Source organism: Phocoena sinus, chromosome 15, assembly GCF_008692025.1.
Source record: "Phocoena sinus isolate mPhoSin1 chromosome 15, mPhoSin1.pri, whole genome shotgun sequence".
Classification (NCBI taxonomy): domain Eukaryota; kingdom Metazoa; phylum Chordata; class Mammalia; order Artiodactyla; family Phocoenidae; genus Phocoena; species Phocoena sinus.
In genome coordinates this window covers 80,131,724-80,150,547 of record NC_045777.1, presented here as the reverse complement: position 1 = coordinate 80,150,547, position 18,824 = coordinate 80,131,724, and the positions used below count along the sequence as shown (strand labels likewise).

General features: G+C 52.5%; 1 protein-coding gene across 11 annotated transcripts in view; it reads left to right on the top strand.

The window, feature by feature from the left end:
• The window catches only part of CUX1 (cut like homeobox 1), a 375,593-nt gene that overhangs the window by 341,423 nt on the left and 15,346 nt on the right, over positions 1–18,824 (top strand). For 7 of the 11 annotated variants that reach the window (XM_032604937.1, XM_032604941.1, XM_032604934.1 and 4 more), the window contains 2 exons: positions 1,809–2,073; positions 7,246–16,825. The exons of 3 other annotated variants lie outside the window; for them this stretch is intronic. In XM_032604937.1, coding sequence (XP_032460828.1) covers positions 1,809–2,073; positions 7,246–7,957 — 977 coding nt within the window. In that variant the 3' untranslated portion in view covers positions 7,958–16,825. Of the gene's footprint in view, positions 1–1,808; positions 2,074–7,245; positions 16,826–18,824 lie in introns of those variants that run through there. One more of the 11 variants, XR_004345751.1, reaches the window with a different exon arrangement.

The window sequence follows — 18,824 nt, the reverse complement described above, 5'->3', positions numbered from 1 at the left end:
TGCCTTCCTACTTCATAAAGAAAACCAAGGCCGTCGACTCTCCCCACCTCAGTCCCTATAAATGTGTCTGTATGTCCCCCCCTCCTACTCCTGTATTCAGGACCCACCTCATGCACCTCCGGTGGCCGTCTCCTCCCTCACCTGTAGCCCCAGCTCCCTCTGTCTTCTCCCCCATCAGCTTTGGAAACATCAGCTCTCTCTCGTCGTTAAAGGGCCACCGTCGACCTGGGACTTCCCTTCTAGAAGCCATCCTGTCTCTCACTTTTCTTTTACAGATAGGCTTCTTAGAATAGTAACTCCTGCCCACCACCTCCACTTTCTCACCTCCTGTTCACTATTAAGTCCACTGCAGTCTGGCTTCTGCTCCCACAGCTCCGCTGTATCTGCTCACCGAGGCTTCCAGTTACCTCCTAATGTCTCAGCACCCAGGACATCCTGGGTGCTTGTTGGACCTTCCTTTCTGCAGCACTGACACAGGGACCCTCACCGCTCACTCATCCCTTCCTCACACCGCTGTCTCCTGGTTTGCCTCCCGTCTCTGTATCCTTCACGGCTCCTGCTTCCTGGGGTACCCTCTGCATGGGGGGCTTTTCCAGGATTCCATTCTCGGCCTTGCCCTTTTTCATCAAGGTCGCTGACGTAACTACAAGTTCTGTTCTAGTGGTTCCAAGTTCCTCTCTCTAGCCCGGACCATTCTTCTGAGCTTAACACCTGTCTTTCCAACTGCCTACAGAACATCTCGACGTGGGTGACCCAGAGACCCCTCAAACTCCACATTTCCAAGACTAACCATCATCTTCTCCCTTTAATCTGCTCCTTCTGTGATACCCAGCCCAGTGACACCAGCACCCACCTCACCTCCCACACCTGAGACCAGGGGGCCGTCCTCAGCGCCGCTCACTCTGGTCCCTCGCCGAGTCAGCCACCACCCCTCACAGCTCCACCATCCGTCTGCTTTTCTCCGGCCCCATCACCACTGCCTCGGTGCAAATCTTTATTCTTCTTTCCTCCCGACTGGGCTTCTTCCTTCCAGTCTTTCCCACTCCACCCTCTGAGCTGTCGCCAAGGCAGCCTTTCAGAAACAGAGAGCTGATCACATCATTCCCCTCATTAAAATCTTTTCGTCCCTTCCCACTGCTTTCTAGGTAATGTCCAAACTTGTGGCCTACCCTGGCCGCCCATCTCTCCACCTTTAGGTCTGACAACTCCACCACACCCCACACCCCATGTGCGCGCACACACACACACAACACGCTTTGACCGTGCTGTTTCGTGCCTCTGTGTGTGTCTTTGCACACACTATTCCCGCTTCCTGGAGCAGCCTCCTACCCTCTTTACTTCGCTGCCTAGTTTTTCTAGTTAATCCCTTTGTCCTTCAAGATTCAGTTTATAATCACCATGTCTCCCAGGAAGCCCCCCCGGCCCCATCCCCAGGCTGAGCTGAGTACTCTCCCTCAGCGCCCACCTCCGTGGCGCCCCACGCTTGCCTCCCTTATCACACCTTACCGGGGTCACCTATCTGTATACTTCTCTGTGTCCCCACTAAACCGTGGGTCATGCAGGGACAGACGGGGACCTCACGTCACGACAGAGCAGGTCCTCGATGAGTGTGTGTTGGGTTTCAGAATGGTTCTAGCCCAGGTGTTTTGAGATGCTCTCAGAAGAGCAGGGAGCTGCCACAGTCCACACGGCAATGTCTGGGAGTGGAGGGCAGAGGGCGGAGGGCGTACCGCGTAGCGGCGGGCCGGGGCCGGGGCGGGTCTCCCCGCTGGGCGTGCCCCTCAGTCTGCCTCCTCTCCCTCCCTCAGCCTACATGAAGCGGCGGCACAGCTCGGTCAGCGACAGCCAGCCCTGCGAGCCCCCCTCCGCTGGCATCGACTACAGCCAAGGCGCCAGCCCCCAGCCCCAGCACCAGCTGAAGAAACCCCGAGTGGTGCTGGCTCCCGAAGAGAAGGAAGCTCTGAAACGAGCATATCAGCAAAAGCCATACCCGTCACCAAAAACCATCGAAGAACTCGCCACCCAGCTCAACTTGAAAACCAGCACTGTCATCAACTGGTTCCACAATTACAGGTACGGCCCTGCTCTCGCCCAGTAAGTCAGCTACAGCTTAGAGAACGCGCGTTCAGCCCTCGGGAAGAGGCCGACGGGTACTGCAGACACTGGCCGATCACCATGCACAGGGACGACGTGCTGGGGACTGATAACTTGGTGTTTGGTCAGTTAGTTGCCTTCTTATTCGTATTGGCGTTTTAAACCCCAAAGACGTAGGGTCATATGGTTAGAGACCAGAAAAAAAATCTCTCAGGGCTGTCATTTAAAAAGGGAGAGTGTAGTCATTCATGGTTCCACAGTAGTGACCGTGTATTTGGTGATTTTTTTAACGCTTTCTCAGGGTCTTTTACAGTATTGTTTTCCAAATTAGTTTGGTTAGTTTTGTAATTAAATCAATTAGATAGTGTAAGTCCCTTTCTTCTGGGAAAGTCATGAGTTAATGAAGATTTATTGAGCATCTACTAGGTCTACAGACACTGAGCTGTGTGTTGTACCCAGCACTGTATCACTTGATCCTCACAACTGTGTAAGAGATACAGTTTTCTCCACGTTTTACAGATGAAAACATAAAGCGCAGAGGGGTTAAATAACTTACCCGAGGAGGGAAGGGCCCGGTGCTCTCCTCTAGAACAAAGGACTGGGGTAAAATGTTTGGATTAGATAATGGAGATCCACTGACAGGTAATGAATTGTTGATCACCGCTAAAACCAAGACTCCCTACTGCTAGAAACCAAGAATTCTCAGTGGCCTGATGGAAATTCCTGCCTGTTTAATGCCTTGTATGCGGCCATCTCGATCGCTAGTTCCCATCAAAACATCATTTTCTCTAGGGCTCAGCAGAACTGGGGTAGGTGCTCCTGGTTATACCAAGGTGACAAGTACACGTGTATAACCAGTGCAGGTGGAGCCCTCACGGTTCCTCACCGGAAGTAAGTGGCAGGCAACATAAGATCACAGACAGTCAGGGGCTAGAGGGAGGAGTTGTGTCTCAAACTGGGGCCTGCCTCATCGGATAGGCTCTGCTGGAGCTTCTGACAGGGCACAATTGTTCCCAGGTTCTGAACAAATTGGAAAATTTTTAACTATTAGATGGGAGCCAAAACAATACCTTTATTGCTGATGAAGGCTACGTTAGCAGATGTAGCTTAGCGTGAGAGCCAAACAGCCTTGCTCCCTGACCCTGAAAACCAGGCCAGTTTATCCATCATGGCGCCACTGGCCCCGGCAGGCCTCCCCATGTGTAGGCTGGCTCCCAAGAAGACAAAGTACATGAGCTGAGCACGGCTAGCTTATTCATCCTAAATTTACCAATCAGATGAAAACAGAGGCAGAGTAAGGTCAGCAGTTATAATAACGGAGAGCTCCCTCTGCACGGAAGGAAACCTCCAAAGAAGTAAACTAAAGTGCAGTGACAGCTAGTGAATGGAAACGTGGGCAGAAGTTCACCCGAGCCTCTCCTTGCCAGGTGTCCTTTCACTTTCTAGACACAAAGGTGCGTTTGAATGTGTACTTCTGAGTCTTCTGCGAGTTATGTCCATTTTAATGCAAGAGTCATAACCCTGGACAGGGGTGCCGGGAGCTGTAGATTGCCGAGTATCTGGGTAAAGGTGCTACCAGTCGCACAAAACATCTCCAAAGCCATTTCCCCTGGCCCTGCTGGGGCCACCTTTTTTTTTTTTTCCAGATCCCCCTACAGGCCTCAGTTGAGTGGCAGTCACTGCCTCCTCCTGGCCAGGGCACGCGCTCTCCACGTTTCCCAGCTGGCCTCCTGGCCACCACAGTAATGCCAGCCGGTCATTGTGGAGATGCCCCACTTGAGCATTTAAGCAAATTCAACTATAAAGAGAGAAGGGGGAGATGGGAAGAATAGCAGTAGAACCTCAAAAGCTAGCCATGAGCTCAGGTCCGGACCTAGAGCAGATGGATGCGCAATGAATGCTTTCTGTCAAGCATACTCCACGACAAAGCAGGCTGGTAAGTCAAGTGGCATAACCGAGGGCAGAGGTGAGTCTCACCTGCAGAGATCCGGATGGAATATCCTGGAAGAGGTATGATACGGCAGAGTCTTGAAAGAAGAACTCAACTAGAGAAGAATTTTATAAGCCACAAAATAGGCTGGATGAGAAGCGACACCAGGTCATTCAGAACTGGCATAAAGCCCAAAGAATTGCAGTCCCTTGCCTAAGGTCACCCAAAGGAAGAGTGCAGAGCAGAGATTCCAGCTGAGCGAGCACTGTCTCCGTGGCTTTAGCTTTTCCGCTTAAATGCTTAGACCAGACCAGCTTACCTGGTACCTCCCTCAGAGCTTCACACAAGGACGAGCACACAGTAGCGCTCAGCACACGTGCGCTGAACGCGTTTTAACTCCTAAGCGAGAGGGCAGTTTCTTAGGTTCTTTCCACAGGAGTTAAACAGAAGTTGACTTATTTTTTACTGCGCCACTGGAACCCTTCGTAATGTTCGGGGTCGATTTTTGCCCCCATCAAAAAAATAAAATAAAACTTTACTTCCTCTTATCCTTTCACCCTAAGGAAATTAGAAGTACTCCAGGGTGACCATTTACCCAGGAATTTCAGAGCAACACAGCACAGGACACCTGGTCTCCTGCAGAAGAACAGGTCCATTAGAAGAAACTCTTCCAAGTCCTAAAAGCCATGGCGTCCTGTCAGCCTTGCATGCCTTGTGTCTGAAAAGCAGATTTGTTTCTGGGACCTGATCTTTCTAGACCAGAAGATAATCCTCCTCAGGGACACGGAGACAAATCTAGGCTGAGAAGGATGACGTCTCGTATCTGCTGAGCACATAACATGTACCAGGCACCGAGCCAAGAGCTTTGTAGATGTTATCTCATCACCGCCTCTGATCAGCAGTCGAATTCAGTGCTTGCTGCCAGCCCCGTTTTACAGAGAAAGGCTATTATACACGTTAGCCGAGCCAGTGAGGGTGGCAGCCTGGATCCCAGGCCCTGGGCATGAAGTTGTCCCTTTCCTCCCTCAGCCCTTCTGTCTCAGCCTCAGTGCTTACAACGGGGACTTTGTCGTTGAAAAGGCAGCTAGATGGTAAGAACAGAAGAAGAGTTCCTTTTTTTTTTTTTCTTCTACTTTTTTTTTTTTTTTTGGTCTCCTTTGTGTCCTGTAGTATACATCAATATTTAATTGTAACATCTCTGCAAGGAAGACACTCTTCTCCATATATTTCTGCTAAGGAAACTGAAGCTCATAAAGGTTAAGGAACTTGCCCAAGTTGCCCAGCTAGTGAGTGACAAGCCAGATTTCAAACCCGGGTTTTGCCTGGTTCCGAAAAGCCTGTTCTCCAAGCCGGGCCAGGCTGCCCCTGAGACTCAGAGTTAGTCCAGGGTGGGCCTGTGGCCTGGATGGGACCAAACCCTCAGCTGCCCGTCTAGCCTCCCACCTCCGTAACCAGGGTGAAATGGGATTGGGTGTTCATGCCAACGGGCATTTCTGGCTGCCAAAGGGCTTAAAAGCCAGTAAAGAGCAGGTTCGCCCTCCCAGCAAAGTGCCCAGGAACCTGTTTATGGGAGCTGCCATTTCACGGGTTCCCAAGGTCGCCCAAGGGAAGGAGAAAAGTCTTCCGTTATCCCTGGGAACTTCTGGGGGGCTTCAGGATCTCACCCGGGTGGCTCTGGCTCAGGAATCATCTTAAGGACAAGGGTCAGAGCTCACCCTATGCGTGGAGCAAAAAACTATGTAGCAGATAACCATGACCAGAGTTCTGATATACTGGACTCAACTACAGCCGGATTCTCCCTGGCCCCAGCCTCCCTACGTCCAGCACAGGAGCTGGCATCTCGTGGGTTCCCAAAAAATGTTACCTTTACTGAGTTATATGCACCGTATAAAATATCTCCGTGTGTGCCTAACCCCAGGGCTTTCTGCAGGCCCAGTTTCTGCAGGACACTGGGCTTGGTGCTCATTTCCCTGAAGATGCTTTTCCACTGACAGCTGGCTCATGATCAGAGGCTCTTTCAGCTCTTTGGAAGAAACACCTAGGGAGACTTCTGATTGAGCCCGGTACTGTGAGCGTGAAGGGAAGAGGAATTCCAACACAAGACAAAACAGACTTAACGACAGCCCTTTCATCACATCACAAAGGGCTCCAAAACAGGGAAGGCCAGGGCTTCCCTGGTGGCGCAGCGGTTGAGAGTCCGCCTGCCGATGCAGGGGACGCGGGTTCGTGCCCTGGTCCGGGAGGATCCCGCGTGCCGTGGAGCGGCTGGGCCCGTGAGCCGTGGCCTCTGAGCCTGCGCGTCCGGAGCCTGTGCTCCGCAGCCGGAGAGGCTACACAGTGAGAGGCCCGCGTACCGCAAAAAACAAACGAAAAAAAAACAGGGAAGGCCAGGGCCCTTCTGTAGCTTTGTCCTCCAGACCCCACAAAACAGTGAAACACACTTTCCACCGTAGGCTGAACTCAGCTTGATTAAAACATGCTTGGTGCGTTGGAGCACGTTACTTGGTCTCCTTCCTGCTTGATCAGAAGTGAACCTTTCCTGGTTTTCTTTTAGAGGAGGGAGTTAGTTGAAATACATAATTTGTCAGAATCCCGCCTCAGCCTTGACCAGAGGCCCTGCCTGGCCCGTGGCTCAGAGTGGGACACTGAAGATTTTCACTTTGGGCACCGTCTAGTAATTGGTTCCGTCACGAAGTCCAGATGAGGAAGCAGTGGTCATTCATGCTCTCCTTCCACGTATGAATTCAGTCGGCCTTGATCACTGTACACCAAGCACCATGCTAGGCCTGGGGTGTGCTAAGAATGGGACCTCGCCATTCACAGCCTGGTTGGAGGTCGATTGGCATGGAGGTGGAGGAACCGGGCCATTAAATAAGTAACGCTGGCGCTCCATCCTTGTGAAGAGGGGACTGGCATGCCAGCCAAGGGCCAGGTTACGCAGAGGCACCGAGTCTAGGAAACTGCGGGGTCTTTGCTGGCTCCTGGCTGGGAAGGGTGGGGCGGCTTCAAGGAGGGGCCGCCCAGGAGCGGGCCCTGCTCTGCTCTGGGGCCCACAGGGGCCTCAATGGCTGTTCGGCGGGTGGGAGTGTGAGATGCGGTGCGGTGGATGGAGAGAGGGCGTCGGGGCGGAGATGGCAGGAGGCTCAGGCCGCAAGGGAAGGGGCGCAGAGCGCCCGTGCGCGGCGGCCCCCTCATGGCGCCCCCCTGCTTGTGTCTCATAGGTCTCGGATCCGCAGAGAACTGTTTATTGAGGAGATTCAGGCCGGGAGCCAGGGCCAGGCCGGGGCCAGCGACTCGCCGTCGGCCCGGAGCGGCCGGGCAGCGCCCAGCTCGGAGGGCGACAGCTGCGACGGCGTGGAGGCCGCCGAGGGCCCGGGCGCCGCGGATGCCGAAGAGTCGGGCGGCCCCGCGGCCGCCGCCAAGTCTCAGGGAGGAGGGCCGGCCGAGGCGGCCGCAGCCGCGGCCCCGGAGGAGCGGGAGGAGGCGCCGCGGCCGGCGGAGAAGGCGGAGCCGCCGCCCTCGGGGACCCCGGCCCCGGACGCCGCCACCGACGAGAGCCGGCCCCAGGCGCCGCCGCCGCCGCCGCCCGAGGGCCCCGCGGAAGGCCCGGGGCCCGTGCCAAACCCCGCCGCCGCCGCCGCCGCGCCCGCGGCCGGGGAGGACGCCGCTACCTCAGCCGCCCCGCCGGGGGAGGGCCCGTGCAGGGCCCGGGACGGCGCCGACAGGAGTTCCGCTTTGCCAAGCACCAGCGCGCCCGCGGCCGCCCGCAGGCCCAGCTCGCTGCAGAGCCTCTTCGGCCTCCCGGAGGCGGCGGGCGCCAGGGACTCGCGAGACAACCCCTTGAGGAAGAAGAAGGCCGCGAACTTGAACAGCATAATCCACCGCCTGGAGAAGGCCGCCAGCCGGGAGGAGCCCATCGAATGGGAGTTCTGAGAGGGCGCCGCCCGCCCGTCCCGCCGAGCCGGGCCGAGTCTGGCCGAGCCGGGCCGCGCCTGACCGGGCAGGGTAGAGTCGGGCCGAGCTGGGCCTAGTCGAGCCAAGTCTGGCCAAGCCGGGCCGAACCGGGCCGGGCAGGAGGGGGGGCGCCAACTCCGCGGCCTGGACCTTGTTGCGCACTTACCGCCCTGCGGGCCACAGGGCAAAATCGCCATAGGCCAAGGTGCATATAGAAAACAAAGGAGCATTAAGCCCAATCTATGTCGTGTTTTCAAGGAAGAAAACGGAAATGTGTAGTCGAGCTTTTTTGTACCCTGAAGTGTTTTTTTAATTGCCCTAAGTGATTTCCACAGGTTCTGGAATAACTCTTACAGCTTTGCCTTGCGCCCTCCTCTTTCGTGTGGGCTTTAAAAAAAAAAAAAAAAAAATCAAACCCACATATTAAAAGGGGGCTTTTTATCTGCCATCTAATGGCTTCAGAGCGATAATACACTATTATCTTCTTAAACCAGGAAAAAAAACGGGGGGGGGGATTTTTCAGAAAAATTTAAAAAGAAAGTTTTTGTAGCTGTTCAGTTGCCACTAAGAGATTGCACAGTCAAACCGACTCTAAACACACTAGTTTGGATTCCTAAATATTTTCAAGCAAAGAATCTTCTCCTTTGAAACTTTGAATTAAAGTAAAACACATTTACTTCACATATTTTTTAACAAAAAGAAAAGTCACATCAGGAAACTATCTGATTTTGTGGTAGCTGACGTAGTGTTTTCTTGTACGTGAATAGAATCCTGACATGTAGTGCACATTGATCCATAGCTTTAACTGACTCTGGGCTTTTGCTGACCAGGGTTTGTTTAATACACTCCATTCTAGGCCAAATCAGGACAAAAAGAAAAGATCCGAATCTAGGTATTTTATAATCTGCTTTTTAACCTCTAACCGCAGAGCACGCTGACCAGACCTCATATCTCGGAGGTGTAGGAGACAAGTTAGAACTGTAGCATGTACCCGTTCATTTTGTTTAATTTATGGTGTCTTACGTCTGTGTTAGTGCGTCTTGCACACATACGAGCGTTGAAAGAAAGGAGGAAAGAGTAGGCCGCGAAGGTCGCCGCAGGCAGATCTGGGGCCACACAGGGCCCCTCGTAGGCAGCAGTCTTTCCACGACACAGAAGGCACCGCACCTCACACCACTCTCCCGGGCACCTGATGGACTGAGCCCCACCAGGGGACGCCGCTCCCTGGGCCTGGGCAGGGCTGGCGCATGCGCACACGCGCTCTCTCGCTCTCTCTCTCCCTCTCCCTCCCTTTCTCTCTCTCTCTCTCTCTCTCTCTCTCTCTCTCTCTCTCTCTCTCTCCCCCTCCCTCCCTCCCTCCCTCCTTCCCTTTCTTCCCACCACAAGCACTGATGACTGTTGACGTCGTGGGAAGCCTCCTTCCTTCCCTGCAGAAGAGAGAACGTGGCAGTCTGGGCTCGGCTCCCACCCCCGTAGAGATGGCCCAAACTCACACCAAAACGCTGATGCTCTTCACTTCCAGACCAGACCGTTGGCCCTCCATTCATTTTGCCTCTTGGAACGTTCTTTTATGCACAGTTTAGGGCAGTCTAAGTACAAATCAGAAGTCTAACTTGTCTCTGATTCCTCCTGTCGTCTATGTGTATATGCGTGAGAACAGAGGTGGATGAGCGTGTGCGTGTGTGCGTGTGTGCGATTTTATACGTCTGTGTGTTTTCTTAAGTACCTGTGCACACATAGAGTGCATTACTGCCACCTTTTTTCAATAAGCTGTTTTATCAGTTATGGCTTCTACAAGTTTGCTAATTTAGACTCCTTTATTGCCATATCTTTAAACTAACAATAGATGATTTCGGTATATATATATATTTTTTTTTGCTTATTTATAGGTGCTGTATTTTATTATCTGATTGTTAGGAAGGGATGAGAGGGGCAAATATTCTTTAGAGGGATAGACTGCCGGCAGTATTGGGTATAATTTACAAGATGTAGTTGTCATACTGTATATTACTGATTGAAACCTTTTTGACCGTATTGTGTATCATTGAAACCTTTGTCTTAGGTCAACATCTTTGGATGACATTTTAATGGTGCATTCATTATTTCTTAAGTTTAATTAATATTACCTTTTTTTGATTTGGGGGGGTGGGAGGGAGTTCTAATTTTAAAGGTATGCTCCCGCTATTACACCTCAGTGTGCTTGTATTAATTAACTTGTAGGACTTCGACTGTAAGATGTGAAACCACATTTCTTGCATGATGTTTTAGAAATTATGTATTTCATTTACAGTCTTTTAACCTGCAACTGCAGCACTTAGTTCAAGTTTTCACAAGTTTAAGAGTCACTACACTAAAGACAATGCCTTTTCATGAATAAGAAGTTTGCAGAAGGCTCTAGGAGGCTGGGAGGCAGGCCGTTTGTCTTTTGATGGTTGCATATCATCTCTGAACTTGAAATCTGGTTCGGTGAGCAGAGAATTCAACATGGAGGAGCTTAAGGGGAAAACGGATTCACATCTGGCTGAATCCAGGTGCGGTGAGAAGAGCGAGTTTGCATTCGTGACCCTCAGGACAGCAAGCAGCAGAGCCCCTGACAGCACTGTGGTGCCCTCTCCGCGAAAACCTCGAGGAGGGATTTGGTCATCACGTGTGCTCAATCTCCAAATACCTGATTTTCATTAGAACGAAAAGCAGGGCGTTAACAGGGAATACTAGGGTAGTATTTTCGTTTTAAAGGCATGACTGTTACTTACTAAGGTATGAAATCTGAGGAAATTGAAAAAGTATAAATCTGTCCATCCTAGTGGCCAAATAGTACCGTCTAGAACAGCCGCTTTGGCTCTTTCGGGCAATTTAGTCATTTTTGTTGTCGTTTTTTTGTTTTTAAACTAGGTTATTGTTGATTTCCATTCTGTCCTCTTTGCCAGGCTTACATCTGGGTGCTCGATACAATCAGTTGGTTAAATTTTGCTTGCAGTTCCATGTTTGTATTTTTTCCTCTATTTATTTTGTTCTTATTTTTTTTGATTGCGATCCCAACACTATGATCTCTTGTGTTAAGCTGTCACTATAATACTTTTAAGAGCTGCCACTAAATAACAGAAACCTGGCGGGGGCGGGTGTCCTCCTCCTCTTTGCGCCCCTCATTCTGAGTCCAAGGGTTGATCTTTCATCTTGAGAAGCAATATTCAAGTGCCTTGAACAGCATCCTCTCCGCGGGCTTTACCTTCAGCTGGCTGGCGTTCCAAACGGTAGCTCCCACAGGCAGCCGACCTCTTCCTCTTTCCGCTCCATCAGTTTAAAAAGCTGATTTGTACCTCTCCCCTGGGGAAAACGGTTTCATATAAAACACTAACACTTAATTACAAGCTCCATTATACCATTTTAAATGGCTTCTTTTTGTTAATTGAAGGCAGTGTTCGTAAGTTAAGGTTTTTGCCATTACTTAGCTGGCTAAGTGGAGGCTCCGCATACAATCAGTGTTCACGTTCAGCCTCTCGACCCTTGGCTCCTGCCCACGTTCTCCTGTGGTGTCTGAGGTGGAAGGGGTGTGGGTTCTGTCCCCGCCCTGTGGTTGTCTGTGATCTCTGTCTACCAGACCGCCCTTCTTTAGGAAGGATTACCACAGCCATCTAGCTCTAACTCGGTTTTCCTCAGAGCCTACCTTCCCAAAGAACATCACAACACAAGGTGGCTTGCAGTCAGCAGGCTGGGGAGAAGTCTCCAGGAAATGCCAGGATCTTGTACGACTACTCTCAAGCCATGGCCACTACGTCTGGGAAAGTGACCGAGGCGAAAAGATGAGTTCATGGCCTCCCTGGGACAGTTTCCCTGAACTTCCAAAGCACAAATGCCTCCCTGCTCACCTCCCTCCTGTAGGCATCTTTGTTCCCCCCCACCCCCCGGTTTAAAAGCCAGATATGCTGGTTGGTGGTCCCGACCCACAGTACGACAGAGCTTTGGGTTAAGTGTGCGTCTGTGCTCCCTCTGGCTGTGAGAGACCCTCCCCAGCCAGCCCCAGGCCCAGCCGCCAGCTCCAGGAGGAAGGAAACACCCGAGCGCCTCCATGCCTGGGGCCACGTCAGCCCACAGCCCTGAGCAGACCAAGCAGAGGGCAGGTTGTACGCAAGCTCTGGCATCAGCTAACTACCCTCAGATCACCCAGCAGTCGTGCCCTAAGAGGTTGGGACGAGAGTCACCGGACAGCTCTGTCCGCAGGCAGGTGCCTTTCCGGCTAAAGTTGGCCTGGGTTTCTTTGTTCTCCCTGAATTCGTGTCCTTACATGCAGGGGTGATCAATGAACTCTATTGACTTTCTATGCAATGTTTTTCATTCCTCTGATTGTAGGAAAACAAACCTCCCTGAAAACAGCAGAGGAGCCAGGGGGAGCATAAAGGCCCGTCCTTCAGGGGTGAGCACAGAGTGAAAGAGCGACGGTGATTTACTGGGTCTTGAACTTGGGGACAGTAGCCTTTGCCTTAAATGCACTGTGGCAGGCACCTCCCGACGAGCCTGTGAAAACAAGAGTCTGTCCTTAGCCGTCCCAAGCTGCTCCTCTCTGAGGCCAGTAAGCCAGCTGCGTGGAGGGAGTGGGTAGAGCAGGGCGAGGTCCTGGCCAGCGTGGTGGGCTGGTGGCCACGCCCCTTCAGCCTGGAGGTGTGGCTCCCTCCCTGGATGTCCTTTGTTGTCACACTCATTTGTCCCCTTCTACCTCACTAACCATGCTCCCACTCGATCTCACCCCTCACCCCTCAGAAACGTGTAGCAAGTGGGATCCGGGACGAGAAAACCTAGAGGCGTGGCGTCCATGAGTCCAGGCGGCTTCCCTCTTGTGAGCACAACACGGACAGACAGCTGTTCTCTGTGAGGCACCGGGACGCTCCTCGTGGCTTCCACCTGTTCCTGAAGCTCTCACAGCTGTTTCCTCTGCAGGCAGGGGCCGTCTCGGGCCTCAGAGGGCCTTGCCTTTGGCCGCCTCTGCACTCTGTCCATTCCCGGTCAGCTGTTAAGATCCGTCACGGCCATTTCCCTTGCCCTGGGCTGCCCCTCCATGGCCACGTGAGGTCACTTCCCCAGGATTCCCACTTGGCCTCGGGGAGCTCTGTTGTCTCTGGCACTGGGAGGTTATCGTTTCAGCACCTCCGTGGGAATCTTCTGAAGGACAGGAGAGAATACGGCCTTCTCCAGCCCTCATGCCCAGTCTTCAGTCACGTGACCCTTTCTTCCCCAGAGAATAGGCCAGTTTCCGCCCCGTGCTGAAGAAAACCAGCTCCCAGGGCTGCTGGTTAGGTGTGGTGGCCAGAGTGTTCTGATGGAAAGAACTTGGAAGCGCTCACCAGGAGGAGCTTACGTTTAGAAATCCCCCCGCTGCTGCTGCTGCTGCGGTCTCGTTTGGGCCTTGATGGCGTTAGGGTAGCCTTTGTGACCCCCGAGGCAGAGCTCCTGCCCTAAGTGTCAAGGTGGTGGCCTGGGACCCCAACATGCTGTACGTCTGTTTCCCCGGTGCACTGAATGTCGGTCCGGCCAGCACACCTGCTTGCTAAGAGGATGGTCCAGTTTGGCAATGTTCATTCCCATTCCCATCCGTCGCTGCCTTTTGGTAGATGAAAACTACCGGGAAACGAAGGGAAAGCGAGTTGCCAGTTAAAGTTCCAAAAAGATCAAGGCTTTGAGACCCTTAGAGATGTGCAGAAAACCGAGGCCAGAGCACTCGGGGCTGATCGAGGTGGCAAAGGAAGGGGCGTGGGCAGTGCCGAGCTGAGCATAAAATGAGCCCTGCCCTGGAGTCTGCCCTGCCCTAGCAGCCTGGGAGCCTCATCCCTGGGAAGAAGGACATGCAATTCACCACCACCACCACCACCACCACCACCGTCTGTCCCATCGCAGGAACTGCCCCCACCAGCCCAGGCCCTGCTACCACCCCTTCCATCACCACCTTCCCTCCAAAGAGACTGTGTCCACGCTGTCAGTGGCATCCTCCCCGTTTTCATTTTTGGATGAAGTGACATTTAGCTTTGACAAGACATTTCCAAAGCGCCTAGTCTCCTCCAAAATGCTAATTTTAAAAGTTGGGCATTGTAGGTGAAGGACCTTAAAAAAAAAAAAGGCTAGTGAGAGAAAGACATTAGGCTAGGCATAAATGTGCACTTCCCATCCCCGCCATTCAACATTTAAAATAGCTCTGAGTTGCTTTTCATGGATCATTTTAGCTTATCCAATAGTATAGAGTCTGTGTTACTGTAATTTCTGTAGTGTTTAGGCTTTCATCTCTACCACAAAATATGCTATATGCTATGTATCAAGCTTTCTGTGATCAGAAAGGAAAGGTGCCTTATATCCCAATGTCATGGCTACATTCCTATGGAGAATAATCAGAAGCACAGTGTGTACGGAAGCATTGGGACTTCCGTTGGTGAAACCAGACACCAGTCAGCGAGATGCATTGAAGTGGCACGGGGCTGCTTTTGTTTTCTGGTTCCCTTTTTTCTCCTTTTCATTTTCCTTTTTTTGTTCTCTTCTCTCTCTCTCTCTCTCTCTCTTTTTTTTTTTTTTTTTTTGCCTACTTTGCTTTAAACAGAAAGCACTTAAATAGATGACTGTGTAAAAGCTCTGTGCAGTAGAAATCATTTTTCTTCATTTTTAAGAGGTAACGTATTGCACCAAATGAACTCAAAGTGAGCTTTAGACCAGGACGATTCAGGTTGTGGAGGAGTAGGACGAGTTTGTCCACTGTGGTTCCGTGTGTTCGTGAACGGAAGGGAAAACAGGCCTCCCCAGCATCCCCCCCACCCCCATCTCAGCTTGCCTCTTGCTGACCGCCAAGCTAGGCGTGTAGGGCCCACGGGCACCCACCAGAACTGGCTGGGGGGCAGGGCGGGCGGAGGGGCTCTGTGGCTCAGCGGCTGAGAACCTTCCCCGGTGTGAGACCACAGCTGTCCCTTCCAGCACTTAACCTTTTCTTGTTGAGATGGATTGCTACTGACCCGCCAGCGTGCGTGAGGATAATTATAAAAGGATGTTTCCTTGAGGGAAAAAAAAAATTATTTCTAGCCTCTTCTATTTATTATTAGGTTAGTCCTTTAAGTACTTATCAGGAGTATATTGTTATTTTGTGTCGTTGTTGTCATAAATGCTTTTTGCTATCGCACGAGTGGGTACCGTCTTCTGCCCCCTGCCCTCCCCCGCCCCAAATAACCCAAGGGTCTGGAGATGCGGAGGGGGGGGAGGGGGGGGGGCCAGCGGGGGCTTCTCCAGCAGAATCAGACGTCTGTCTCCAGGGCAGCCACCCAAACACTGGTGGTCTCCACACGTCTAACTTTTCAAAATGAGAGAGTTGATGAACAAAAAAACAAAATGTACCGATGTAAGGAAACGCCGGGTTGAAGGACGCTCGCGTGAGGAGCTATAGAGGAGACTTAGAAAAAGCAAAGCTCAGTTCCCCAAAGCCTCCTAGAGCCTCTGGTCAGACTTCTGGGTTCATGACGTTTCAGGAGCCCCCGGCAGAGCGGGTGCGGCGGCCTGGTCGAGCCTGACTTCGGGTGAGAGAGGTTTCCGGCAAGGCTCACGTGGGCTGACAGGTTTCGGTTGGCTTTTGTTTCTGTTGTTGTTGTTTTCCTTGCCTGCAAAGTTGGTCAGAACCTTCTTGAGGAGCAACCGTGTTTCTTAGCCCGGCTGCGGCTTAAGGACCCACCCCGGGGCGGGGGGGGGTGGGGGGGGGGTGGAGTCCCTTATCCCCTTTCACGTGGTCAAGTGTGGAGGAAGTTTGGACCAGGGGCACAGCTTTCTGTGGCTAGAGGCACAGCCAGCAAGACACCCAGTTGCTTGCTCATCGGGTGTTGGGGTGCAGTGGGACTGATGGTGGAGGCCAAGGTGGGGCTCCCAAAGGGCCCACCGACCGCCGACTCACTCTCCGTGCCGTGAATTTCCCTCCTCTGACGTCATTTGGGGTCCTGCTTCTGTCCTTGTCTCTTTGAAAGAAAGCCCTCTGATGAAATAACGGCCCCCATCCCTCCCCCGCCAAAGGGTTTTCATTTCCCTCCAAGTAGTCTATGCATTTCTCTCTCTCTCTCTCTCTCTCTCTCTCTCTCTCTCTCTCTCTCTCTCTCACTCACTCTCAAACCGTTTTCTGCCTCCTTGGAAAAACGGGCATCTCATGTCCCACTCTCTGAGACCCCCTCAGAAAATGCTGTGCCGTTTGGAGGCATGAGGATTCGTTCAAACTTCCAAAAGCATTCGCGGATAGCTTGTTATAAAATAAAAGTGGGAAAAAGCAAAAGGAAGAGCGGTGTCCCCCACGTCCCTTTCCACTGAGTAAGACCTAGCTCTTTGCGATTGTGCAGTGAACTACTTGCCATGAGAGCGGGTGGCCACGCTCCTGCCCAGACTACTAACAGCACAGGACGGCCGGCCGCACGGCGGGCCTCTCCCAGATGACTCGTAATAAGCTCAGCTTCCCCCCCCGCACCCCGTGTCTCGTGGTGTCTTACATTTTAGCAGTATTTTATATTTTCTGTAATGCACTAAGTCTTAGACGTTTTTAGAGCTCATTTGTTCATACTCACAATCACAGACTTTTTTTTTAATCCTCACAATGACCCAATTGACCAAAAAAACAAACAAACAAAAAAAACCATCATTTTTGTACAAATAGCTTTGAGAAAGGTCTCTGTTGTGTTGCTGTGAGCCATCTCTAGTAACATTTTATTTCTATTTGTTTTCGACACGGTAAGTCAAAAGTTGATCCGCCCGGCGTGGGGGTGGGGGGAGGCCCCCGTCGGCCCCTGGGCGTTGTCCCCTCTGTCGTTGGTTAGCCATACGATGTTCGTTCCCGGCACTGTACAACGGTCCCTATACGATATGGAGAAGCAATATCGCTGTATGAAACTCACACCCTGTATCGTTATTATTCACTAGCACCGTAGGTGTGATCATTGAAGTAAATATCTTTTATACAAACACAAGAACGTGTGGGTCGTTTTTATTTAAAGGGCTCTGGCCCGAGGAGGAGCAGCAAACACTTTGATTTTGGGTCCAGAGGGCACCTCGAGAATCGCCTTCCTGTGCTTCGTGGGGCGTGTGGCGTCGGGGCAGGTGTCGGCCGGAACCTGGGCCGGGGGATGGATGTGTGGGGATCTGGGGGCCGGCAGGCCCTGCTGTCCTCAGGTCTCCGTCTGGGCACACGGTAACGTGCCCCGTCACGGCCTGCATCGCTGCTTGCTGTTGTGTCGCCCTTACCGTTCGGGTACCTTTGAAGTGCTGGCCCTCCTGGCAGCCGCCTCCTTGTCTGTGAAATGGGGGCACCATCGCGAGTCTCACAGGACCAGGAATGGCGGGCGACCGTGTAGGGTGTGGCGCCGGCGGCCTGGCCTCAGCCTGCTCTGTGGGGTCTCTGGACAAACTCAGGGCACCTGTGAATACAGGCGAATGGGTGGGAAGACGAAGGCGGGAACCGTGTCTTGTGGGCTTCCGGCATGATCGGCTCCCGAGAAAGGGCCTCTCCAGCCAGCGCTCGGGGCTGGAGGTGGGAGAGCCCTGCAGAGTTGGCTGCTATGTGGTCCACGTGCTTGTGACCGAGGAGGCTTCTCGTCTCGAGATTTACGGGATTGGAAAAGCATTGCCATCCTTACCAATGTATGACTGGTGCGGGGGGTGGCGGGGGTATGTTAGTCCGTTGCGCCTTGATGTGTAGGTTTCAGCATGTGAAGCTCCCACACGTGATACGGAACCGCGAGCTAAACGAGACTCAATTTCCCCTCCATAGGAGACCCCAGAGCAGGGAGAGTCTCCCACCCGCGCTAGGGGCTCCCAGCAGCCCCTGTCTCAACCTGTCACTCGGGTGTGGAAGCGTAGAGCTGTCCCCGAATGTCTGCCCACCCACCCTCCATGGGAGAAGTTGGCATAAACCAGTAAGGCTCTTCCAGTTTGGCGCTGAGAAACTTAAACCTCACTGGGAACCTTTTCTGTTTCTAGTTTAGGTACACCCCCACTTTTTAAAGACCCTTTAACTAAATTAAAAGATATAATGTAAAAAAAAAAAAAAAAAGCACTTAGCACGAACTCCTTTTACCCAGAAGATCTCCGCAAGCGCTTTTGCCGTGAGATTTAATTAAGCAGAACTGCACTTGCACATGGTTTTGCGGGGCTGACTCTTGTTTTTGTAAACGGGCAGCTCCAGAGGCAGAAAAACAAGCAAGATTTCACACTCTGACTGCCGTCGGGTGCTGTCCCCACGGAGGCAGAGCGTTCAGCCTCCCTGTGCACGGCCTTTCTCCTTTCTCTCTGGTTAAGTGGATCTGAGCAAAATGATGTGCCTTCTTTGATGCACTGGGGAACTGCAGGTTTATACAGGGTAAGGCGACACGATGATGTAATTGTTAAAGTGCGTGAGTCGTCCACGGCAATCCGGTCTGCTGGTGTTTCAAAGGGCTTTCAAGTGGCTGCCTTGGGGTGTGTTGCTATCTCCTCCATGGCCCTAGATGCTGGATTTGGGGGGCACGCAATTTGCAGGCCCACGTACGGGGAGCCAGGGTGAGAAGCCAGAGGGCTGTGGAGAACTGTTGTGACGTTGGTGGGCACTTGGGAAAAGGCTAGCAGATTTCACCAGAGTGGCCTTGACGTGGGAGGTGGCATTTGTGATGGACAGGCAGGGAGGACACCCGAATCGAGGGGCAGCATGTGCACAGAAGAAGGGCGACACCTGTCGGGTCAGTGGAGCAGGAAGCCGCGGTGCTGGGGTAGGGCGTGCGAGGTGGGAGGCGGATGACCACGCTGTTCGTAAGAACAAAGCCAGGTCTGGAGGGATGCTTCCCTAGGTGATGCTTGTTCTCTGATATCAGGAAAGATTCAG